Genomic DNA, 26490 nt, shown 5'->3' with positions numbered 1-26490 from the left:
CATTGTACAGGCAAACGATTATGTCACTTAGACAAAAAAACTCTTTCAAACGAGTAAAAAGGGGTTTTACTTGAGCTAAAGGTAGAATGTACGGGTGTTTCTTGTGGTTTTGTTGACAACATGCTTGTTGTGTATACCACTCCCGAGTGATAACGGTTTTTCTCGATGATTGAGCTTTCACGAGGGATTATCGATTGGTTCAGGATTGAGTCGACTGTTGCCATAGCAAGTGCAAACCTTACCACAGACGTAGAAGAAAGATGCGAGTATTTTTGCTTTCCTAGGCGCAAAGTAGGACCCGACCTAAACAAAAGCAAATATGGAAGCGTCAGTAGAGTCTCTTAACGAAGATTTGGAGACAGAAATTCACAATGCTAAATCATATTTATTGAAAACAAGCGCTTCTTCGAATATCAATGTGTAAGTGACGGTTTTCAAAATGGCGATTAACGTTTCCTGTGTTTTGCTCAACTCCCATCGATTTTCCTACGCAGATATGATCATCTTGCGAGTGTTTTAACTCAGCTGTTAACAGATCGCCCTGAAGCTTCTACAGGTTGGTTTTTTGATGAGAATATATTCATCTTCAGTATATCTTGTTAACAGTGTTTGTTGCCGAAACTTTGCTATCTTAGTATAACTAACCTAAAGGGTAATGTAACCTTTCTTTCTTGATGTATTTCAGAAATTTTAGATGAACTCGTTAGAGATAAAAAAAGAGCTGTATTTAAGCCAAATTTCGACACAATTCAGGTATATATTGTTATATTTTATGGTGACATCTAGATGAGATTTCTCTGGCTAAACTAATGCACTAGTCATTTAAAACCCCCACCCCCATGGTCCCGGGGAAGTGTGGGATTGGCATGGGGGGTTAGAGCACTTTTGAACATTTGTCCCGAGGGAGTGGGGGAATATACAATTTTTGACTCTAAGACTGGGGACAAATGAATAACATCACAAATGTACTTTGCAAAAGTCATGTCAGTTTCTGGTTTGAGACTCTTTCTCTTCTGTAGCAAGCAATTCCATGTATCAGCGTGTGGCAAGCTGCATGATAAAATGTGCAAAAATGAATATGAATGATAACTAACGCCAGACAAAGATTATTTATTTTTCAATTTTTTTTGGTAACTGTTATCTTCATAGTTATTAGTACAAATGTAATCTCCGAAATGTACTGGCTCTGAAAGATTAATGCTTATTTCAGATGACTTGTTGTCGTGTAGTTGCCTATAGTTTGTATCCTGATGGGTAGGGGCATTTGACTGCAGTTTTGTCCCGAGGGGGTGGGGGTTTTCTCTGTTTTGTACAGCATCAAAGTCTAATCCCCCACCCTTCCCCAGGGCCATGAGGGTTGGGGTTTCAATTGACTAGGGCATAAAGAATACCCATCCACTATATGTCCATAACTCAGCCACTGCTGTCCACAGCCTTTACATAAATATTAATTGTTCTACTTACCAGCTCCAGATGATGGTTATAGCAATCTGTATCCTTTTTCCGTCAAAAAAAGAATATTTTATGGTTAGGCAAGTAATGAGGGTTATACTGTATATAAACTTTCCCTTGCCTTGTAGGACCAGAAAGATGACTCTACAGAAGTCCTTCTGGCCAGAACACAGCAGACTCTTTTTGAGGTACAGTATTAGGACTTATCATAGAGGGGATGGTCCTTACTGAGAGAGGAGGGGGTTTAAGTAAGACATGTGTTTCCTCAAGAAATATCTTTATATACACAATTCTGTAATGGGATTATTTTCCCTGATTTTTATTTCGATACCTAATGATTGTACCCAATGGTACATTCTTAAAAGATCAGCCAGTGACTTCTTTACGTTTTTATTTGACTTATATGTCAAAAGGGCATTAAACAGAGTTCTCCTTTTATGGGCAGGCAATAATTCTGAACCAGTGTTTGTTAATTTTATCAACAGAGAAGACCAGAGAAATCCTTTATTGAACCAGAACCAGAGCCAGATCCTGAACTTGATGAAGACCTACTTGAAAGTCCTCTACCCGACATTATGGAGCTTGCAAACTACTTTGAACAAGCTGGAGTGGGTCTCAACAGAGAAGAGACATTCAGGATATTTCTAGCTCTAAAACAGCTTGTTGATTCACACCCTATCAGGAGCTGCCGGCTATGGGGTGAGTTCTCATGAGATGAATGAGCTACATATCACCCATTGCAAAAAGCTAAAAGGCATGAAAGATCTGTGAATGGATTCTGTTAATGTGTTATCCTGTTTTAATTTGCTCCTTGCAGGAAAAATTCTTGGTCTTCAAGGTAACTACATAATTGCAGAGGTGGAGTTCCATGAAGGAGAGGACCCATTGGACATGGAGGAGCCTCAAGAGCATGAGGTGAGAGGGTATGATTTACATACCTTCAGGGATGTAGCCAGAGGGTATGATTTACATACCTTCAGGGATGTAGCCAGACAGATGCCCTAATGGTCCCCTGTTTTTAACAGCCAAAAATATAAAAGATTTGTGGGAGCACAGGAGAAATCTTTTGATTACTGGCCTCCTTATCCTCTAGTTCTCAACACAAACATTTACTGTAGATATTCTTGTCTAGTGAGCACATACTAACACGTGACTATAGGAAAAGCAAACATCATTTGAGTAAAATATATGTTATTTTTTACAGAAAGAAAATCCTGATTTTAAAGCTGCTGATTTAGTTAAAGAAGGCAAGTGAATGATATTTTCTTATATTTATTCACATATGAAATGAGCTCAGTGTAAAATGCTCAACCTCACAACATATTATATACATTTACTAATATAAGACATTATGAATGTTGTTATGATGGAATAATGTAAAGACCTTAAGCTTCATGCACTCTCCTTAATGCACTATAGGTATCATTATAGTGTTTATATTGTTCTAATCTTATCGTGTTGTATGCTGTTCAGGAGATTTTGATGTAGAAGATGATGATATACCAAAAGCTGACTACAAGCCTCCATCTTTTGTTCCTAAAGAAGAGAACAGAACAGGATGCAATAAGAAAACTTACTTTGTCTGCACAGAAGGTGAGATGACAACCTTTTACTGAAATCCTCTTTCTTCTTGTGGTCTAACATACCAATTCTCTGTCATTGATTAGCTGGTAAACCCTGGGTGCGATTACCATCAGTTACTCCAGCACAGATCAGAGTCGCCCGACAGATCAAGAAATTTTTCACAGGAAACTTGGATGCTTCAGTAAGAATGACAAAAACATCTTTCCATGTCTTTTGATCATCATCATGATCATATCATCTTGATCTAATTTTTTTTTTACCATTTCCAGGTTGTCAGTTACCCTCCATTTCCAGGCAATGAGGCAAATTTCTTGCGGGCCCAGATAGCTCGTATTTCTGCAACTACCCATATTAGCCCACTGGGGTACTATATGTTTGAGGAGGAGGAAGAAGAAGAGGATGAGGCTGCTGGTAAGTGTAAAATGTGGACTTATTTGTCTGAGAAAAATTATATTACATTGCAAATGTGTGACTGTTCCTTCTTTGACACAATAATCTTGTGTTTACAGCTAGGGACACATTTGTGGTAAATCAAGAGTTTGAGGGCTTAACAGTTGGTGATATGACAGATCCATCTTGTGCAAACTGGGTACACCATGTGCAGTACATCCTTCCTCAGGTGAATGTAATATTTTTATCTTTGTATGGCAATCTTCATTATCCTATGGCCTCAGCTGAAATGTCTTGCACAACAGTTTGCCACACTTGGCGATCGGCCATGGGGGCTGGCAGGTCCTGCTGCGGGATCCCTGTGTCCTTTGATTTAATGGCAGGGAAGGTCAGCTTGCAAGACCTGACGGGGCGTCGGCCGGATTCCCACAGGATTAGATGACATAAAGTGTCCAGTGAAAGTTAGCCTCTTTTGCATGACAATCTAAGCACTAAGAGATGCCAAATTGAGCTTGAACCAAAGTCTTGAACTACCAGTGTATCTCCGATTATTTAACAGGGTCGATGTAGCTGGTTTAATCCATCACAGAAAAAGGATGAAGAGGAAATGGAAGAGGAGGATGAAGAAGAGGAAAGGGAAGAACCAGATGAGCCAGAGCCAGAAACTGGACCACCTCTACTTACGCCACTGTCAGAAGATGGTGGTAAGTTGTACAAAGTCAGCATTCTATTTCTTAGTAACCTCTACCTAGGCTCAAAGATACATTAAATAGTTGAAGAACCCATATAGAAATATAGCTCCCAGAAGAACTTTAGTTTTTTTTTTTGGCTGCATGGCCCTGTTTTTCCCTATTTTTAAATTCCTGGTTCTACCCATATATAGAAAAGAGGGTCTATTTACTAATGCACTCTTATCCTACATGGACTTAGAGGTTGATGGCATGCCACCCTGGGCTACACACAAGTCCTCCACTCTCATTCCTCAGTACTCCATCAGTGTAATGCATTCTAACCTTTGGCCTGGCGCACATGCCTTTGCACTTGAAAGGTGAGCATGACCAACTTCCCTGGGAAGTAATGACAACATCCTTGCTAATGCTGCTCTTTCTGTTGCTATTCTGATTTGGTTTATTAATTTTTCAATTTTGCAGCAATGTGCACAAGTTTTGTGTTCAAGTGAATTGACAAATTTCCAAAAACTCAGGGAGAATAAAACCTTCATGCAAAAACTCATGGAGAATAAAACCTTCATGCTTATTATACTAGGTGATTAACCACTTAGAAGCCTCTATAAACCATAATAAAAGTGTCTAGTTTTTATTGCAACAAGATGTCTGTTTCCGTGATTGTTTGTTGGAGGTAACTCATATAATATACTGTTGCAGGAAATTTGAAAACATATATGTTGGATGGGGACAGAAGTATGCGGCTGACAACTACAGCCCGCCTCCACCCCCTGTACCCCAAGAGGAATACCCCAGTGGTCCAGACATCACAGAGGCTGAAGACCCTTCTGTGGAGGAAGAGAAGGCCTTAAAAGCAGCCCAACAAGAGGCCCTAGATGCTCAGGATATGGAAGAAGAAGAGGAAGATGAGGACGAGGATGATTAAAGCGACAGTTTTACATAACACCCACATCCATAAATCCTGGAAATCATAAAACAAGTTACAGTTTTTATCAAAACAGCTACATTATTCATTATTCATGTCTTAGTAACAGAGGCTAATGTTCAAGAAATCTTTGAGGATAATGTATGTGTAAATAGCTGGATATATAATGGAGAACATTCAGAATTGGTTTTAGTAAAGTTTGCAAATCTTGTACAGTTGTTTGTTCTGGTAAATAAAATACATTCATTTTATCAGAATTTGTAGTAATTAATCCCTTTAATAATGCAGGAATCCTTGTAAAAAAGTATCCAACCCATAATAGATATAGGAAAACTAGTCATGTAGACCTAAAAAAAAATTGAGATTTTTATTTGTGTGTGAGTTGGAGGGATTGGGGGAGGGTTCAAACTCAGCCCAGGGTCTTCTGTCTTATGGAGACTAGATATAATGTTATCATATGTAGTTATCATAAAAACTCAAGAATAAACTTTCCAAGTTTATTTCAAATATGTATGTTTACATGGAATTGGTAAGTGACATTTTGGTAAAGTTACAAAGTCTTATGACAAGTTCTTAAGCTCAATACTCTTTCTTTTTGTTTGTTTGTAACTTGAATGGTCAGATAAAAAAGATAAGAAACAAAAAGGCATTGAAAAAAACATGATCTACAAAATATCCCTAAACTTGAACACTAAAAAGTAACTGTACACTTTAAAACTGATTTCACTGTAAGAGCTCCAAGAGGGTAGCATGCATGCTATGGATTGCACATGGATAATGTACATGAGTTGTCAGCTCCTAGATCAGGTCAGCAACTGAAAAACATACAAGCAAAACGTTGGTACTTAAATTTGTGAAATTAAAATATCTGGTATTGAATTTGCATTCTGCTGTAAATGCATGCATGTTTGTATCTTTATTTTACTTTTGGTAAAGAATAAGTTAGAGTTGCTACAAGAAAACCCATGAAAAAAAAGCATATTACATTTAATGGCAATCTAATTTCATTGTTCTGTTTTCCAGACTATTACATTTTGACTATCACACTTTATTGTTTCAAGGGTTAATGAAAACTTTTTTTACCAGAGGGCTACATTTGCCACAAGAAATGTATCGAGTATTGTTAGGAAACAGGCCTGGCAATAGAAAATAAAAAACAAAAAGTAGTATATTGTTAGATTTTTGGTGTACAAATTGATCTCACCATTCATAGGCATCTCATCAATCTGGGTGCTGTAATACTGCTCAATGTCACGCAAGATTCTGATGTCATCTGACTTTACAAAGTTGATAGCAACTCCCTTGCGGCCAAATCGACCTGATCGACCAATGCTGTAAAGAGCAAATTATAGAACTTGTTCTTAGACATTTCAAATCAATGTGTGTGACAGTTTTAGGAGGAAATAATAGGCACCTTATCAGGTAAAATGTTTGACAATCGTAAAACTAACCGATGAATGTACAATTCACGATTGTTGGGCAGGTCGTAGTTGATAACCAAAGAGACTTGTTGGACATCCAGTCCTCTTGCCCAGACATCAGTAGAGATTAAAACACGACTACCAAGACAAACAACAAAACATAAGAACAAGAATGTAGCTACCAAGACAAATGCAATCAGCTAGCCTAAGAATGAACAACAAACATAAACAACAGAACAGAAAAAAACATGATTAGCTTAGAATGATCCTGTACACAACACTTGATTTTTCGGATCAGTTTACGCAATTTCATTCAATTTTAGGATCAACTCTCATCTCTAATGTTTTGATCTTTGTGACTTTTTGTGATTTCAAGCTGGTAAATGTATGATTGCTTGAGCCTAACCATTCCGTTTATCAATATCCAAGTATTTACCTTTGCCCAGCTCTGAAGTCTTTCATGATGGCTTCTCTTTCCTTCTGTGGCATATCGCCATGCATGGATGCCACGGTGAAGTTTGCTTCTCTCATCTTCTCTGTAAGCCAATCCACCTGTATGCCAAATAAAATTAACCAACTCATTACCGCACTCCAGGTAAATCCAGCAAAAGTAGTGGAATGTTTATTATTGATGGTCTGACAATTCACAATAGTGAATTCTGGAATGCCTGAAGCTCAAGACCTACTTCCTAGCTAAACATACCTTTCTTTTGGTATTACAGAAGATGACTGCTTGTGTGATAGTCAGGGTGTCATAAAGGTCACACAGGGTGTCAAACTTCCACTCTTCACGCTCCACAGCGACAAAGAACTGCTTGATTCCTTCCAGTGTCAATTCATCACTATAAACATCACAAATCTTTTATTTCTATGATTTCTTGTAGTGTCAACTCTCTTATTCCTTCTAATGTTAAGTCAAAACTACTGTATGGATAACACAAATCTGTTATTCTATTTTTTCTGATTTTCGCCACAGCACTTTTTCAAAATTGTTATACAAGATTACACGTCTCTGCTCACCGTTTGACAAGGATTCTGATTGGATCTGTCATGAACTTTGAGGTCATTTCCAAGATTTCATGAGGTAGTGTGGCACTCAACAAGACAACCTGTAATCAAACTTGCAGTTATATTATATATACATTATATTATATCTTATACAGCAAGATGAAATGCAAAGCACAAGTATGCCTATTATGGACAGAGGCTCTGATTTTGGCACTGATTCATGGAGAATACTCCACATAGCTATTCTACAACAACCTTACCTGTGTGGCTGGAGGCAGGTATCGATAGACATCATAAATTTGCTCTTTAAATCCTTTGTTTAGCATCTCATCTGCCTCATCCAGAACCAACATCTTGATAGAGCGGGTTCTCAGGTTCCTTCTTCTGATCATGTCTTAAAAGTAAGGTATACATACAGTCAGCTTCTATTAGTACAGAAATTTTCATGGGTGCCATGGTTAGTCAGGGCTGTATTCTATTATAATGGCATGTCTATAAAAATAGGGTCACTGTAATTCCATAGCAGAGTACATAAAAAATAAACCCTGAGTGAATAATGTCACAAGGTTGTAGAATATTGAAGAGTTTTAGTCTCTCTCAGAAATATTGAATACATCATAGTATGAAACTGAAAATGAAACTAACCAAAAACACGGCCTGGTGTCCCAGAAACAATGTGCTGTCCATAATCCAGCTTGCGGATGTCCTCGCCAATGTTGGTTCCTCCGATACAAGCATGGCATTGCACACTCATGTAGTCCCCAAGGGCCAGGACTACTTTCTGGATTTGATTGGCAAGTTCGCGTGTTGGCGACAGTACCAATGCCTGTGGCTCCCTTAACTTAGGAAAAAAAGTAGAAAAAAATCAGACAATTCTTTTGGGGATATAAATTTAGAGCATATTAAGCATCACACACGTAGGACTCATATGCACAAATACAGATGCAAAACATGGGCCAGTGCTCTACACCAAACACAACACAAATGGCAACACACTGAACTTACAGCACAAATTTGCCAAAAATTTAGCAAAAATTATACAACAAATAACACATTGTTGGCGGTTATTGTTGGCAGTTCATACACGGACATAAAAAGGTTTGTTGATTTTTCCTGCATACCTGTGTGTCAATGGCTTGAAGTACGGAGATGGAAAATGTGGCAGTTTTTCCAGTTCCTGACTGAGCCCTAAACAAATAATATGAAACTGTGTCTAAAGAAAAAACAATGGAATCATTCGACCCCTCACTCCGTAAAGGCAGAAAGAAAGACACCAAAACCAAGAAAAACTTTACCTGACGCAAAACAAATTTTTGTTAACTTTAAGACTATCACTTACTGTGCAATAACATCTCGTCCCTTCAATATCGGTTTGATCGCTCTCTGTTGAATGGCAGAAGGTTTCTCGAACCCTTTGGAAACGAAAGCACGCATTTAAATTTAAGAAATGGGCGCCGAAGTGAACTATCAAGAACTCACGTGCGACTGCCAAAGCTTTGGAAATAACTTACCATAAGCGTATATTCCTCGCAATAAATCCTCTCTAAGCTTCATAGCATCAAACGTTGGCAAAACTTCTACATCTTCTGAGGTCTCAAACTCGATTTTACTGAGGTCTTCACCTTCTGTTTCATCTGTAACGACTCTTCTTTCTACACGAGACGCCATCTTCGAACAAATTTGTGACGAAGAAAGAAAGTAACCGCGCATTACCCGACCTCCTATGCGGGTATGCAGGCTACACCGCAGATACATACCACAGGGCACCCGATTTCTTTAAAACCTAACGCAAACTCGATCCCCCTTCTAACCTTCTACCGTATATGTTAATCCCTCTTTATTTATAGTAGCAGGCCCGCACCCAAAGGAAGGGGGGTAGGCCCGTACCTAGGAAGGGAGAGTGGCAGGGGCGCCAGCCCCCCCCCCACACTTTTGAAAGTAGGGGGGGCTGGCGCCCCTGCCCCCACCCCCCCCCCCCCACACTTTTGAAAGTAGGGGGGGCTGGCGCCCCTGCCCCCACCCCCACACTTTTGAAAGTAGGGGGGGCTGGCGCCCCTGCCCCCCCCCCCCCCCCCCCCCCCACACACACACACACACACAAGTTTTCTGGGCGGATGTTTCTTTATATATGAAGGTTATTTTAAACCAACGGGTTTCGAGCGGTATATATATGCAACCGACAACAAATTTGTTAAACAGTTTATTAAAATCCCGTTCATAAAAAACCCGCTTTCTCATAAATCGCGCTTAAGGATTTGGAAAAAAAAACACCCACCCCTCCACCCTGAAACCACCAACCACCCCTCAACACTTATGGGACCACTCCGCCGCCCCTGGACGTGCTATTTGTAGACAAAATTATAAAGCATCAGCCAATTGATAAAAACGGTATTCTAGATCACATCTGGTATGTCAAATTTTTTAATGCCAATCCGATAATACAGGGTGGTGAAGAGTATTTTCGTGATTCGTGATTGGCCCTAAATTAAATTCGTGATAGTTTGAAAAATAACTTCGTGATTCGTTATGGGCACCCGTTCTTCACCACCCTGATAATAAACTTCCCGTGGAGATACTGCAATGGCGTTCATTCCGATTATGTTCTTTCTTGGGTGGTCAGCGTTTTATATAACCCCCTCCCTAACCCTCCCCCCATATAATTCAATCATTCAGTCATTCAAGGGTGCTGCAAGGGTAGGGGGTGTCATTTATTTACGTGTCACCGCTTTGCAACAGCTCACCGAAGACGTCATTGTAGTGGATCTAACACTACATCTTTCATTTATTTCCTTTTATAGTTATTTATCCTTTACTTGATTAGAAACGATACCCCCTGTCGTTACGGGTTAGTTGGTTCTCACGATGACTTCTTCAAACCCAGATTCTGTTTTGGTTGAATGGGTTCGATCTCATTTGCGTAATAGCTTTTTTTTAGTTTCTTTTTGGAATTTTTCCGCTTTATAACGCCACCATTGACCAGATTGCTGCGTCATCACGCCCATAACCCTAAAATCATCTTAACACAAAAAAAATTGGCGCTAGCGTAAAATATTTTCCAAATTAAGATTACAAATGTGGTCTTTTTAGCGAGGAACCTTTCACCAAAAGTCCATCAAAAATTGTTACTAACCATTAAAAAAGATGATTATCCTGTATGTTCTATATAAGAGGGTTTGGCATGTATATATACATAAGTATAACTTGACTGTAAAGATGACAGTACTTTTTTATGCAAATAAATAGGGTTTTTTAGGTTCGCCTGTTTGCTATTCACCACATGAGCTGCGCTTTTAAATATACCGAAGACTCCGTATTACTATTCTTGTTCTCTGTTGATATTCTGTGACCCTGACAATCGTGTTCTGTCTCCCGTTGCGTCGCACGTCGGTTCATTGGCCATGGAATGCATGAGTGAATGAGATTGTTTTGAACGGGAAGTGATATAACCATAAGCCAAATGCGTTGAAAAGCCAGAGGCTAGAGCCGAAAAAGATAACTAAGCACGCGTTTGAGTCTAGCGTTAACAGTACACGAGCAGTTGATTATATTTACATTAGCAATGGATCAAGGGGAAGTTAAAATGAACCCAGCTTATCAGGAAGATGAATTTATTGATATGAATGTCCTGGAGAAAGTGCTCTCGGACTATTCAGGGACAAACCAAAAACCAGTACGTGCAAGTTTTCAAAGAAAGACTTCCACAAAAGTCACGTCTTTAAGTAAGACGGGTGGTAATCAACAGTTAAGCAAAAAGCTATCGACTGATCACCAAGTGCAAGAAGAGAATGGAAACACCAGACACGACAGCGCATCGCGGCAGAACTCAAACATCCACAAGCCACTAGCAAAGGAACTAGAGCGGAATGAAGTGCAATCAAACGAGAGGAGAGCGCGATCTTGGAGTGAGCAGATTTATGAGAAAACGGACCCGGAAGCCAGGTCGCGCCATACGCAAAAACGAGGAGAGGTAGAGCAATACCGAGCCAACATGAAGTGTTTTCTAATAGCAGCTTGTATTCTGATCTTTTTAGTGATAGGGATACTGGTGGCCGTTGTTGTGCTTATAATGTTGTAAAAACCATAAGTTTTAGTTGCAGCAGTGTGGCAGCCTTTTCTAGAGGGGACACAGCCACCCCGTCATTTCCTAAAACATTTAAGACTATTTTCTTATATTCGCTCATGTAAACTCTGTAATAAACATTCTACACTCGCTGCCACCCCCTCATTTCCTAAAACATTTAAGACTATTTTCTTATATTCGCTCAGGTAAACTCTGTTATAAGCATTCTACACTCGCTGCCAACCCCTCATTTCCTAAAACATTTAAGACTATTTTCTTATATTCGCTCATGTAAACTCTGTAATAAACATTCTACACTCGCTGCCACCCACTCATTTCCTAAAACATTTAAGACTGTATTCTTATATTCGCTCATGTAAACTCTGTAATAAACATTCTACACTCGCTGTGAGCCTGGGCTACCTGAGATTGATTGTAACTGAATACTGGATTATGAGAGCGCAGATTCAGACGTAGTAGAGTTATAGGCATGGGAAGGCGCCTCAGCCGCCATACAACTAGACTATGTCTGACCACGGATAACAGCTTTGGTCGAAATTGTTGGTTTTCTGGAGGGAGGAAAACCGGAGAATCCGGAGAAAAACCCTCTGAGCAAAGGCGAGACCAACTAACTCAACTCAGGTTGGAACCGGCTATATAAACCCAGAACTCAGTGATGGGAGGCACAGCTCTGTGCCAACTGCGCCAGCTAGGTTCCACACCTAGGCTATACCTCCTCTCTGTTCTCCAAGATAGCTTATACAATAGCTCCACGATGTCAGCAATACTTGACAGTAAAAAAGCACGAAGAGGTGCTTTTGTGGATATTTATGATATGGCCTAATCGCCTTTAAAACTTTGTTTTGTGAGTTCAGGTTTCCTGTGTTACTTAGGCACAGGGACCCCAGAATCCAAAACTATGAACCGGAAATTTGTGAGAAGTCCCGAAAGAACAGGCTAGAAAGCAACGTTTGCACTCATACACTCAAGAATAAAGTATTTAATTTTTGAGGCTGTATTCTTCTTTTACATGGCTTCCTTTTCCCAAAGTTATTTATCTCACGAGGTCTATCTAGAACCCCTACCCCCCTGCGGCGATTTTGTGATATTTTGACATCTTGATATTCTACAGGAACTGGAGAAGAAACGCGATGCTCTTGTGTGGATGAAGAGAGCCACTTCTCCGATTTTAAGAGTAACTTATTTGCGGGCAGGGATCACAGTATTTTATAAAGTTGATTCGCAACTCAACATGTCAACAGTTACAGGAAACCCAGATGCGAACGTTGAAAAGAGAGACAAAAATTCCCGTCTCAAAATGTCAACAACAATGGCGAAAAACACGGAGATGAGCTTGGTCCCCCCGGAAAAATGGACCCCGAAACAGGCGCGATTGAGTTTTAGAACAGACCCAAGCATCACTGACAAATTATCTACCGCCTCAGGCTTGTGTCGGGGTTTTTTGCAAGCCAACGTTGCAATAATTCCCTCGTCTTTAGCGAAGGACTTCATGGAGTTTTGTCGGAAGAACCCAGCACCTTGTCCACTGTTGTATTGTAGTGACGTCGGCGAGGTTAGCGCTGGCTTCTTGGCCGATCCAAATTCAGATATAAGGTATGTGAAATTGTAAAAAGTATAATTGTAAAGACACAGTGTGGTTTAATTTTTTTTTTTTTCGTGAGTTCCGGTATAACCCTATGCGCCACAGGATGCTTTATTATTATTTTTTTCCGCATTCTTTTGAATTAGTGAGAAAGAAGTGGAAAAAAAGGGGTTTAAGAAGCAACATATGCACGGAACGCAGCTGTTTTTGTGCCATATATTTGCTTCTGATGTCTACAGGCCCGTACTCGGGGTGCACCCCCTCATACACACAACGGCGGTTCCAGTTCGCAATAGACGTGCTATGTGTCAACAAAGACACTATAAGTAAAGCAAACTATAAACATACAAATCGAATAATAGACGTTCCGTTTTATGCAATGGCATAAAAAAAAGTGAACTTTGTTCTTTCGGGGGTGGTCAGATTTTTATCAGAAAACTCACACCCTCCCCTACCCCCCCCCCCCCCCCCACCCTGAAATTTAGGTCAATCTTTTCAGATTTTGCACCCCCCCTCCCAAAAAAATACTGGGTACAGGCCTTTTCTAACTATTTTCCAATCCAAGATTTTAAAAACTAATACATGTATTCAACTCTTGTGTGATCTTAGAACTGACCTCTTAAAGTACATAGTGAATAATAGAGAGGATGGGAAGGAAACTTCTACCATTTTGACAAACCTGCTTGATTATTCATGGGAGGATATGGTCACATTCTACATAGGGTGCAGCTTCTCATTTGAGGATGCCATGATAGCTTCTGGAATCCCCATTAAAAACATCCAGGAAAAGAAAAATGTCAGTATGTTCCAAACCAACATCTCATGCATACCAGCAGGCAAGTTTTCCTGCCCCAAAATGGTGGTTTCCATGCGACCGATCAAGAAACATTTGGTGGAAAGAGCAGTAATTGTAACAGCAGCTTTCGAAGCTGTTCATGGTGCTCCAATACATATTGGCGATCCTGCAATGATTGGAATAGAAACGTCCCTAAAACCTGAACACGGGGATGTAGTAGCTGTTGATGATGATGAAGTTCCACTGTTTTGGGCTTGTGGAGTGACCTCTTCTTGTGCTATCAAAACTGCAGGTGGTGTAACATAACTATCACTATATTACAATGAGCCAATAAGCATTTCCATGGAATTTTTGTGCAAAGAAAGTAACATGGTACCAACCAATTTGGTACCATGAAGAAAGTTTGGTACTAAAATTAATCCATATAGGATATATTTGCATTGCATTTTACAGTTTTCCTTTACCACTCTAAGATAACTGCTTTTTCTTGCAATGGATAGTTTGCTGTAGAAGTTTTAAAATCATTATTATTATTTTATCAGAGCCAGCAATTTGCTTCTCACACACGCCTGGGTGCATGTTCATAAGTGATGTCATGACTGAAGACTACTTCAAGTCACACAAACCTTCGTTTGGTGATGACCAGCCAAAAGTGGTCACACTACAGGAGAAACCCTACTTTGCCTCAATCATCGGAACAAGTACCCTCCAGAAAATTAACAGACTTGAAGAAGCCATACAAGATGACCCTGGAATGAGAGGAATCAAGCATCTTCACATACCCCAAGAACTTGTTAAGGCTGCTCTAAGGATATCACATTCTTCTAGAATAGCTATAGCTTCTGGTTTTCCTGTAAATTCTTCTCGTAATCCCCCTGACGAGACTGATGGCTTGCCAAGTGTCATAACAATGGCAAGAGCTTTCCAGGCTGTGGGAAAAAGTGTAACACTAGTCGCTTGCAAGTACCATTTCGACATTTTGACAAGTGTTGTGGAGTTTTGTTGTGTAAGGGGAATCCTTGGAAATGGTGTTATTGTTGAAAAGTTTGATGTCACAGGAATAGTATCCAAGGAAATTGCAGCAAAGGAGTTTCTCTATGAGAGTGACAGCAGGCCAAGGTTTGACATTCTTGTTGCAGTTGAGGCAGCATGTCGATCTGCAGATGGCAGTTATAGATCCATGAAAGGCAAAGATTTGTCATCGCTGTGCAATCTCAGCCCTGTGGATGAACTGTTTCTACAAGGTGGGTCCAGGTAGGGGGTGGTGAGAGAGGCATTCTTTGGAGCACAAAATTTCATACTTCCCCAACATTTCAAGTCCAATGAAATCCCACTATGATTGTTGTATAATCACTCACTCACTATCCATTTAACATCAGAGTCCACCTATTTGCAGGTGTATTGGCACATTGGGTTCACATGGGGGTCCATCCATGCTTTACGGTCAGATGCCATGCTTGCCTTCAGGCCCACCATTTCAAGATCGTTAAGCATTTAATAAAAAGGAAGTGTTTGTTGGGTAGCCAGCTTATATGTTACATCTTTTCTCCATAGCTTATCAGACTGGGGACATAGCAACCATCGGTATTGGTGATGGCGGCAATGAGATTGGTATGGGTAATGTGCATACACAAGTCACCCAACACATCAAGAACGGCCCCAGCATTGCCGCAACTGTACAAACCGACAACATCATCTCTGCAGGAGTCTCCAACTGGGGGGGCTGGGCACTAGCCATGGCTGTCTACCTGCTTAATGAGTGCTCTAACCACTCTAGGTACCAAAGGCATGGACTTGGTTTCCGCCTGCCTGTTGCCATGGAGACAGCACTTACAGATGTTGACAAGGTACAATGTTTTCTCAATATTTGTGAGATCCTTTGACCAAGTTTACACATTGTACAATTGTATATGAACAAGAAACAGATGTGTCAAAAGTCATATTTTAAGTTTAAGCCTCTACAAATAATTAAGGCTTCATTAAGCCTCTCCTAATTAATGCATCCAACATAATTTATTGTACCACTGACCCAAATTTCATGGAGTGCCTCTCCTGTTTCCATGACGCTCTTTGTTGCATTGTTAGTTACCCCACAACCCCTTTCCCCCTTCCCCATTAGCATGGTCTCTACCCCATTCTGTACCTTCCCTCTCTGACTATCATGTAATGATTGACCAACTCCTATTGTATTTTTTTTGTAGGAAAGACAAATCCTAGAGTTCTTGGTGAAAGCTGGAGTGTGTGATGGTGTGACAGGTAAAGCGGAAATGTCGGTGGATGGTCTGCAATTTGACCCAGTGCACACCAACAAGCTGAAAGAACTTTTGGCTATCACTAAATAGGAAGGCATCAAAAGCTGAAAAACAGACTTTACAGTAGGCCACCTCTGTTTACAAAGCTAGGAATACATAACTAAGTTCCTGAATTTCTGAGCAACCTGTGGTTGGTTAAAGGAAACCTTACGATTTTGTTGGTAAGATATTTCCATTTCTAATACACATGTTCTTATATGTCACAAAGCTTTGAAAGGAGATTAGAAGGTTTAGGGGAAAACATATCTTTATAATATAATTTAATATTATAAATTAATTTCTAAATTGATGTGTAAATACTAGACACTGCAACAAGTTTGATAAAAAAATAACAATGTTATTTTTGGGGTATTAATATACAAATATATATAAATACACTCTTTTTATGAGGACCTCTAACTTTCAGTTACGCCTGATCCTCATTTTAATGCTAAAATTGTCCTAGAGGACGCTAACATTTTGACATTCGATGAAGTATCAGAGAATGAACCACAAGGTTATTATAAACATAAATTCTGCATTTTACAGCGCAACCGGTAAAGCCATGAACACCTAAAATATTAGTGAAATGGTTATTTTCCTCTGAAGAATCAGACACGAAACTTCAGACTTGTTGAAACCCGTGTCTAGTTGACTGTTTGAATATCTTGCCATTGATTGGTCGGAATAATCATTCCATACATATTTCCGGTGTTTGTGGTTTTACCAACCAAACATATTTTGCTACTATCTAAGCCCTGTTTGCTAAGAAGTATTCTAAGCATGTTCTTAGAATTTGGTAAAGTACCAGTCTTGGGGTTCTTGTAAAAAGTTCCCTATAAAGAGCGTATCCTCTTTAGTAGATTTATAGTAGATCTATTTCGTATCGCTATTTTCAATTAGTTGTCTAAAATGCTCCTGCGAGAAAAAAAAACAGTTTACAATTATACATATTTTAGTGATTGATTAGGGAAGTGCCAAGACATATGGTGATGATTCCTGGGGTGCCAGACCCTCGTCCAGAGCGAGCGGTAAAGCGCAAAATGCCACTCGGCATTCGCTCGTGTGCCTTTAGAAATTTGTGAAAGTGAGAGCCCCTGGTACCCAGGGTTGGATTTCTTAGAAAATGAGTATTGGGGGGGTGGGGGTGGGGGGATGGGTAGAGGTACAGTAAGTCCTACTCATTTAAAAGATCAATGGACTAATATTTATATGATAGATTTAAGGCACCGTCCAGTTTTCTTACTCACCTTCCATCCTAGGAGGTCAGCGAGGGCTAAACATCCATCGTCTGTTGTCCCGAGCCACGCTACATCCCTATGAAGACAATACGACTCGTATGCTTAGACGTCTCCAATAGGAGAGGAAAGAGTTGGGGGCTTCTTTGACAATAGCTCAGGCCCGTACTCAGATGGGGCAGGGGGATTCGTTCGTTGTAAGCAAATTAAGAGTGGAGTGGGAATTCCTAGGGGGGCAAGGAGAGGCTGTTGGGGAAATTGACGGATAATCTTGGTATTTTACCTTTTGTTATCTTTTAATTCAAACTGGAATCCAGGTCTGGGACCATGTACTTCGTAACCACACTTTTCTCTGTTGATGAGGAGCCTTGGTGTGTCGACGGAAACCCTGAAAAAAGAGAGAAACAATATGTACGTTTAAGCGTAGACCGCGGATAGGGCTTAGCCTGAAACCTTCCTCTCTTTTCGACCATCTTAAGACCACTTAAGGGGATCTCATTTCATGTGAACTTACCGGGCAATAAGTGATGCAAACGGCTGTACGATGAGAGACGTCCCCATGACAATCAATAAGTCACATTTGGGAAAGTCCTGTTGGTTCACAATAGGGACGGAATTAAAGTGATGGTGCATAATGATAGATGACGCTATCCACGAGAAATAAGGACGAAAGATATGTATTTTAGTTTTAGTTAAGTTAACGAAGTACGTTAGCTATGTAGTCAAATGGAGAAAAGTTACTAGGAACCAGAAAATCTTTTTTCTTCAAGCTTACCTCCGCAGCTAGCTGATAAAATTTATCTGGCATGGGGTCTCCAAAAAAGCCGATATCTAGACCAAACACAAATGAGTTCTAATCAAGTGCCAAACAAAGTCAAGAGATGAGAATATTCGTACCTGGTTTTACAACCCCATCGCATTCGGTACACCTAGGGATTTTGTCAGCCATTATCTCGACTGTAAGAAGAATAAAAAGTTCATTATTTGTTTTAGCTAGTACATTACAAAATAAGGGAAACTTCAAATCACATAAATATTTGTAATACCATCAGCTTCGAAAATGACAAAAGGGTGATGGTGGTTAGGGGTGAAGCACACAACGATTAACAATGCGGTGGTGTCCTCAGAGCATAAGGAGAATGTGTGTATATCTAATCACTGCAGGCATGCTAAACCAAAGGATCGAGTGGACGATAATCAGGCGCGTACACAGGCCTCCCTTTGCCGCAAAAAAAAATGGGTTATTTCTTATTAAGGAATCATCAAATAACATGATTTTTCCATTGGATACGTAAGACTGCACACCCCTTCCCGGCCAATCCTGAGTACGCGCCTGATGATGGCCTGTTATAAGCAATCAATGCCCTTTATATGAAATTGGCGTGTCAAAATGAGAGATGAAAATAAGTATGTGCAGATCTGCTACACTATTTCCTGCTCAACAGGTGCTAGTTGCGTGAAAGACGGGGAAAAGCCGGGCTTAGTTAGCCGAGCTGCGGAATAGCCGAGCTTAGTTGTGTGAACAACGTAGAAGCCAAGCTTGCGAAGCCGGCGATCTCAGAGCCGAGGTTTGAGCGAGTTTTGAGCGTTTATCATCGCAAAGTGCTGCGTTGTTTTTGAAATGTACGTTTCTATTTTTGGGATGTACGTTAATCAACCCGTGGGAGCACACGTAGCACGCACTATCTGCTAATTAACCAATGAGAGCGTGCGTTGCCACTAGCTGTGTAATATGTACCTCTTATCCAGTCTTGACTGTACTCCTTGTTGCATGCCATGCAGTGACCAGTGTGAAAGCTGCCATGTGCTTCCATCAGGTGGTCGCCTGTGATCCCCGCGACCCTCTCTAGCGTATCGATGTTCTATAAAGTTAACATCCCATCAGCAGTGCAATGGCGACAGAGTCACATCACAGAGCCGTAGCTTGGGGTGGGGCACTGGGGGCACGCAACCCCCAATATTTTCAAAAATTATAAGAAAACGACTAGTAGAGGTGAGCTGTGCCACCCATATTTTTAATGTTTCTGTATCGTGCCTCCCTCCCTAATAATTCGAGGCCTGCTACGGCTATGTATCATTATTGGCGGCGGCCGAAAGGTTAGGGGTGGGGACTGAGTGTGATGCATTTTTTACATTCTTCTATACTAAAAGGAGCTTTTAAGAATGTTATCATCGGCTATTATGACCCCCTTTACCACTAACGCCGTCGTTATATTACTGACCAACCTCACCTGTACTATCATCTAATCTGCCCCTGATCACTGCTTCGTTACCGCTATCATCACTGCTATCGTCATTTTTATCACCACCCTCCTGTAGTCAATGTCGTTTTCGTCGTCAGAGGTTTTACCTGTGTGTAATGTCGAAGCAGCAAACCCTTGTTTTGCAACAACTTGATGAAATAGTGCGAAATGGTCGGCTACGAACGGAAGACTTTGATATCAGCATAAACAAATATGTCAAAGGTTTGATCTTCCACATTTCACAAAAAAGTGTCTGGTCATACCTTGAATTGTCCTGGATAGACAGCTTTTGCGGCTACGAAAAACGGTTTAGGATTCATCTTAAAGAGAAACAGAAAAATTCAGGTAGCGATACGAAAGAAAAAGCGCAACCGCAAGCATAAACTCAAGCAAATCCCAAGTTATGCCTGCTTCACACTAGTGACATAACGATATAACGACATGGGCGCGCGTACTCTTATCTTCGTATGTTCAAGTGTGAATGGTTTCGATATTTTGACATAAAGCCGCATTATCACCAGTTCACTTCGGGAGGTCCGACGGAAACCCCAACCGTTAAAAGACAAAAGAATCTATTAGAATCTGAGATATTTAACATGCCATCCGCTCTCAATTATCAATCACATCCTCGAATAAACTTGCAATATACACACTGCTTTCAATATTTTGAAATATTTTTCGCGTTTTCCGTTAAAAATCATCGGAGATTGTAACGTAATCGACCGGAAGTAAACTGGTGACAATGCGGCTATAAGCCCGACATGTTTTTTTCTTTTATGTCATTATGTCCATGTCGTTTATGTTGGGCTAAACAGAGTGTGCCCGGCTTATGTCGTTATGCCGTTATGTCACTAGTGTGTACCAGGCATAATAGCTGGCCGAATGCAACCGTGTGCGAAGAAAGTGCGGAGAAAAAACAGGTAGTGAATGCGCTTGAGTTTCTGTTCCATTTACATTATACATAACGTTGTCAAAGTTATTATATTTGGAAATAGTCTATTTCAAATATACTTCTTGCCGTTGTTAGCCCATACGTCTGTAGGACATTAAACAACCCAGATCCTGGAGTACGGAAATCAGGGATGCCTGCTGTGGTGGATATACCGGCACCAGTAAGTACGACGATATTTTTACCTATAAAGGTCCGTATTAATCATTAGTTAGAGAAGGCCTGTAGGCGGGCTCTGACATAGAAAAAATATGCCAAGCTAACAAAAGTTTGATAACAAACATATCTGAGAGATTTGAGCCAAATCTGCTACGGTCCTGAAGATTGCCAGCTCTTACGCGAATAAACAAAAGTGTACCTAGATGAAGCGGGAGCTCCGTTAGGCCTCTACCGGCCCTAAAAAAGCGCTGATCGCCAAGCTCGGATCCTCAAGCGTGCGTGAGTGAGAGTTGTGGTACAACGAGACTGAAAAACTCCTAAGAACTTGTAGGGGTTATTCAGAAACCCGCAAATTACCCACAAGAAACCCTAATGCGTGAAACCAGGGTTATCCACAGGGAACCAACGCGCATGGAACCGAAACCAGGAATACCCAAAGGATACCCACACGCACGAAACCAAGATTACCCACAGGGAACCCACGTGCACGGAGCCAAGATTCCCCACAGGGAACCCACGCGAACGAAACAAGGGATACCATAGGGGCTCCAGGCGCCCGGCACCAAGATTACCCACAGGGAACCCACGTGCACGGAGCCAAGATTCCCCACAGGGAACCCACGCGAACGAAACAAGGGATACCATAGAGGCTCCAGGCGCCCGGCACCAAAAAGGTTACCCACAGGCAACCCACGCAAACGAAACCAGGGATACCAAAGGGGCTCCAGGCGCCCGGCACCAAGGTTACCCACAGGGAACCCACGTGCACGGAGCCAAGATTCCCCACAGGGAACCCACGCGAACGAAACCAGGGATACCAAAGGGGCTCCAGGCGCCCGGCACCAAGGTTACCCACAGGCAACCCACGTGCACGAAACCAGGGATACCCACAGGGGACCCACATGCACGGAACCAAGATTACCCACAGGGAACCCACGCGCACGGAGCCAAAATTCCCCACAGGGAGCCCACGCGTACGGAACCAAGATAACTCATAGGGGACCCATGCACACGTACCCCCCCCCCCCCCCCCCACCCCCCGGGGGGGTTCTTCAGGGTAAAAGTGATAGGAATGCTCGTCGGGAAATTTTGAAAAATAATCCCTAAAAAATATCTGCTCACCAAAAATTGCTACGCAAAAAATACCCCAGAAGCGCTAAAAATACCACTTCTAAGAGAAAAGCCTATTTTTTTTTTCTCGGATTAGCCCTTAAAAATACCCGAGGCCCGATTTTGGCCCCTAAAAAAACGACGAGCATTTCTATCAGGTCGACATAGGAAGAACCTCCCCTCCCCCCACCCCGGGCACGTACCCCTGTGTGCTTCGATACACCCAGGCAACCCAGGCAATCTTTCAAGAGCTGTAACTCATTTATAATATTACATTTTCCTGATGTGATGTATCGAGCTATTCCCTCAAATGAAACGTCATCAAGTCTTTGTTCTCTACGGGCCTCTCGTTCCAAGTCCTGCTCGGTCGGGTATGGCAAACCGAAGCGTTCAAAATTCTCCTCAAAAACCGCCACTGCAGGAGCAGGAGAAAACAATTAGACATACAACTCCCCCTCTCTTTGGAAATGGCGGTTGGTCTTCCTTTGCTCTTTATTTCATTAGATCGTGGATGTACAAGCTAAGTGTGCGCGCGTTTGGCGGATCCATAGTGGGAAGGGAAAAAAGTGGCAAAGCTGGTACCGGAACACAAAAGCTAGTCACGCTCAGGCTCCTGATAATAAGTTAAGAGTTCTATCACCCAAAGGCAGAAGGTATGAAGATTCTAGGTTATATCTAAAAAAATAATAGCTTACATCTCTGTGGGTCGTTTTCTACTGCCTCGCCATACTTTCCCAACTGCTTGATGTCAGGCCCTTTACCTTGTGGGTCTTTCGAGGTCGCTAGAAATAAGACATAACGTAACCTGAGTACAGGCTTTTATAAGCGGATGGGAAAAAAATAGTACAACTCCCCGTCAAAGCTACAAACAACAATAAGGCTGTAGCATACCATGGGCCAATTAGGACAATCATTAGGACCAGAATATTCCCGAAACTTGCATTTACTGACTAAAAGAAATCACGTACCCTTTTGGTGAGTGTGCTTCTGACCCTCGGGAACCCAGCGCGTCGCGGAGATCGGGGACACAGGAAGCCCGCGCGAAAGGTCGCTTCCGCGGTCTCCGTGTCGCCCCGGGTCCGCGATCTCCGCGACGCGGTTCGTAAGCGTCAACGCTTACGAATCAATCAAAAAGTTTCTATATCAAAATGGGCTGCCGAATGCAGCTATTTTCTGTGTTTATTTTGGCGTGTATGTTGCCACTCTCCTATGACATAAAATAATTAATCATGCTAAACTTTTTGTCTAGATATTTTGTTTTATATCCCAGTGATGAATTTTCACGCGCGCTCATTGGTCAATGTGGGTCACGTGCACATTTTCACATGACAAATATCAGTGGATAACGTCCAGCCAACCTGTGCCTTTATAGCGTTTTGAAATCCTTGTTTGAGGAGTTATTGAGCAGACGAAAAGTGAGTTTTGAATACACAAAAATGTTCACAGGACAGATATCACTTTGGATGGACGTTATCGACTGATATTTGTTCTGCTAATATGCACATGATCCGTACTGACCAATGAGCGCTTGTGAAAATTCATAACTGAGATATAATTACAAAAAATCGATAAAATCAAGGAAACTCTAAAAAAGAATTGATGATGATTTAGTAAATTTGGAAACTAAACTGAGCATGCACTCTAAAAGTGCATGAATATTGCATGTGACTACAACAACAAGAAAATTGTCGATGCAATTCTTCAAACCAAAAAAAAAACATTTAACGTTTGGATTTTGCATCAATAAACATGCATTGGAAAATATTTACTGAGCTTTGTCGTGGTTTCTGGAAGCTAACTCGTTCGGAGCATGTTAATTTCCATGTGTAAAATTTGTAACGCCTGTCACGAAAATCACAGGCTTACCAACCCCTTAATCAGTCTCCAGTCAATCCAAGAGAGCATAAGATAAGAGAGGGACACTTTGGTATTACCCGCGCGCCATGTCGCGTCCGAATCCGGCTATTTTTAGTAACCACCACCCCACCACTGCGCGTGAGCATTTTTACTCACCCTACTCCCGCGCTTTGGCATTTACATCTTGTTGTTTGCCGCTGCTTTGTGACTTGAAACCGAAAAAAACACCCTATTTGCACAAATACCAACGAAAATTTCATTCTAGCATCAAGGATACAAGCACTTGCGGTTTATTAAGGGGATGTAGTACTTCGAGGATTGCAAGATTTCCAAAACCAGACTTCATTCAAAATCAAGAGCGGAAAACTATGCTCTCTTGGTCAATCCCAGTACTAGCTCGAATATTTTCACAATTGATCACCCTGTAATTGTCCTATAATTGTCTTATATCCTAGAATAAAGTTCACAGTAAACGCTCATTGCTTTGTGATGTGTATTTATTCAGAATAAGCGGTATTTCTAACGTTTGAGCAGTTGAGGGGTTCCGCGATACTTACGACAATTTACAGGGTGAAGGTGATCAATCGTGAAAATATTCGAGCTAGTACTGGTAGTACTGGGATTGACTGGAGACTGAATAAGAGGTTGGTAAGCTTGTGGAAAATCGCGCAATACCGGACGCCTTCTAGCCTGCGTGCATCCGGTGTCAAAATTCTTATTGTATAACGAGCCTGTCCTCTGTCTCGAGTCTCGGCCTCTGACTCTACTCTCGACTTTTACCTGTTTACCTAGTATGATTTTCAAACGGCACGTGACCGATTTTACGGAGAGGAAGTGAAACGAACGATCCATCTGATAATTCATGCATTATAATACCGCTAGTCTCGATGGTATCTGTACAGGACCCGAAATGATCCCAGGACCCGAAACGATCCCCAAAAGTTCCCCAACTGATCCCGGGACCTGAAACGATCCCCAAAAGTCCCCGAAATGAACCCCAAGGAATTACAGTAATGGACAACTAAAGGAATGTGTAAGGATTGGCTTTCAGTTTTAAAAGCATATGAAACATTTAGCTTTGTTTGTGTTATTAAAAGGTAATTTACCTTAACTAAAACTATAGTATTAAGATTTTAATATACGACTGCTGGGGGAAAACAGTGGTTGAGTCAGAAATTGGGGTCAACTAACAATTCTTTGTGATAGTAATTTGAAGAACCCGGCGTGGATAAATCATTTTTACATAACAAGCATAAAAGAAAGTCTTTACAGATAGGACAGGCTGCTTTTCATAGGAATCAAAATATTTTAAAGTTATTTTTTTTGCATGTTTGTATTCGGCGAATGAAAGACCTATCCTATCATGACATCATGCCGGGGTGTACGCATGACTACATGAGGAAATTAAAAACTCACATAATATTGCTTTCAACAAAAGCCACATCCTTTTAATATTTTGCATCGGTAGTAGAAGGGTTGTTCGAGCGTATTACTCAGTGTGCTTTTGTCATTCCATCTTCTCGGCCAAACCGGCTGCCTAATGAATCGGTAAATACTCGCTCGTGTGAACAAGGATTTCGTGGATAAATACATGTTTGGTTTACGAATGAATATTAATTTTTAGGGGTGATGTTTATCGGAAATAAGATTTAGAGTGTCAGAGTCATGTGTCGGAACCGCAAAATGTTTAGAGTGTGATGGAAGGTCAAAAGTTTGGTTGATCTGAGCAAAGCTGTGCTATGTTTATATATGCTGTATTTCCGTAGCAATTAAAAGTTGTGTATTTGTTTTAGACTCTGTTTATGGGTTTAACGCCTGGCAATATAATAAATTGGTCCTGGGATCGTTTCCGGTCCTGGGATCATTTCGGGTCCTGTACATATGTACAGGATCCTGTACATATGTACAGGGTCCTGTACATATCGGCCCCCCACACGACCCTTGTGTTGTAATTGAGATACCTCACTAGTAAATTAGGGAGTATTTGGCGGAATTGTTTGAAGGATAACTCGCAAAATATCTTTCACAAACTGAATCCAATAAAAGAAATGCTGATTCGGCCAATTAATGTGGTTGAGACAAACTGTACACCGCTATAGTTGTTCATGTTTAAAATCAAGACAGGTATTCAAATTGGGCTCGAGGAATTTTTGTTATATAATATAACTCTACCAAAATATATGCTTCGTAACGGCCAAATCCCTTATGGATTACTGACGGAGCATTTAGACTGCGAATATCCCTACCTTTTCCGTCCATTGTAGCAACGTGGCGGCTGTAGCAACGTGGTGGCTGCTAAGATCTTGTTAATTGGCACTCGTCGCGTTAAAGTAAACCAACCGGCTTACTATCCTCTTACACAGGGGGCTTTAATGAGGTCACGGTAAATTATCATTGCTTTGTGATGGGTATTGGGGCAGTTTAGAGTTCTCTCTTTTTAGGAGGGATTTTGGTAGGGTAAACTCTCACAGAAGCGTACAACATACTTTTTAAGCCTTGTGTTGGTTTATCGCTTGGCTACCACGCCTACGCATACCACCAATAGTTTTTCTACAGCTTTGCTGTAGTCTTTTAGTGACAAAATAGCAACAACAAAAAGCAACTTGTTGAACGCTTACTAATTAGCTAGAAAGTCTCTTGGCAAAAAGGGCTTTTTTCATTGAAATATTTTTTTGTCGCTCTCAGGCGTGACGGGCGCTACTATGTAAAGTCATTTGC

General features: G+C 41.1%; 4 protein-coding genes across 6 annotated transcripts; 2 read left to right on the top strand and 2 right to left on the bottom strand.

The window, feature by feature from the left end:
- The first annotated feature begins 205 nt into the window (after positions 1-205).
- Positions 206-5288, top strand: LOC5520807 (radial spoke head protein 4 homolog A). Of its 2 annotated transcripts, none has more exons than XM_032365786.2 (14): positions 206-420; positions 495-556; positions 686-753; positions 1581-1640; positions 1938-2151; positions 2270-2367; positions 2657-2699; positions 2929-3045; positions 3120-3217; positions 3306-3447; positions 3546-3655; positions 3986-4130; positions 4357-4474; positions 4812-5288. In XM_032365786.2, exons 1-14 carry the CDS (start codon positions 320-322, stop codon positions 5035-5037), a joined length of 1602 nt encoding a protein of 533 aa, XP_032221677.2. In that variant the 5' UTR covers positions 206-319; the 3' UTR covers positions 5038-5288. The 2 variants fall into 2 exon arrangements, with proteins under 2 accessions (XP_032221677.2, XP_032221676.2); XM_032365785.2 differs by having other exon boundaries at positions 2926-3045.
- Positions 5289-5520: 232 nt separating this feature from the next.
- Positions 5521-9170, bottom strand: LOC5520710 (eukaryotic initiation factor 4A-III). The gene is made up of 11 exons (XM_001640473.3): positions 8978-9170; positions 8806-8878; positions 8588-8654; positions 8112-8307; positions 7727-7860; positions 7479-7567; positions 7162-7300; positions 6895-7010; positions 6489-6596; positions 6242-6369; positions 5521-5852 (listed from the first exon to the last, which is right to left on the bottom strand). Exons 1-11 carry the CDS (start codon positions 9132-9134, stop codon positions 5836-5838), a joined length of 1224 nt encoding a protein of 407 aa, XP_001640523.3. The 5' UTR covers positions 9135-9170; the 3' UTR covers positions 5521-5835.
- A 1732-nt stretch (positions 9171-10902) lies between these two features.
- Positions 10903-17165, top strand: LOC5520806 (D-glutamate cyclase, mitochondrial). The gene is made up of 5 exons (XM_001640583.3): positions 10903-13140; positions 13739-14217; positions 14468-15169; positions 15480-15772; positions 16127-17165. Exons 1-5 carry the CDS (start codon positions 12692-12694, stop codon positions 16265-16267), a joined length of 2064 nt encoding a protein of 687 aa, XP_001640633.3. The 5' UTR covers positions 10903-12691; the 3' UTR covers positions 16268-17165.
- LOC5520709 (NAD-dependent protein deacetylase sirtuin-2) lies at positions 16616-26420 on the bottom strand. 2 transcript variants are annotated; one of them, XM_048730523.1, is made up of 13 exons: positions 26019-26420; positions 22677-22697; positions 22190-22330; positions 20685-20831; positions 19961-20019; positions 19805-19873; positions 19193-19316; positions 18352-18411; positions 18230-18285; positions 17969-18045; positions 17738-17842; positions 17467-17533; positions 16616-17134 (listed from the first exon to the last, which is right to left on the bottom strand). In XM_048730523.1, exons 1-13 carry the CDS (start codon positions 26029-26031, stop codon positions 17093-17095), a joined length of 981 nt encoding a protein of 326 aa, XP_048586480.1. In that variant the 5' UTR covers positions 26032-26420; the 3' UTR covers positions 16616-17092. The 2 variants fall into 2 exon arrangements, with proteins under 2 accessions (XP_048586480.1, XP_048586479.1); XM_048730522.1 differs by having other exon boundaries at positions 22611-22697; positions 26019-26419.
- Positions 26421-26490: the final 70 nt, after the last annotated feature.

The sequence above is a fragment of the Nematostella vectensis genome, chromosome 7 (assembly GCF_932526225.1).
Source record: "Nematostella vectensis chromosome 7, jaNemVect1.1, whole genome shotgun sequence".
NCBI lineage: Eukaryota > Metazoa > Cnidaria > Anthozoa > Actiniaria > Edwardsiidae > Nematostella > Nematostella vectensis.
The sequence above is the reverse complement of the archived record's forward strand: the minus strand, read 5'-3'. Positions and strand labels throughout refer to the sequence as shown.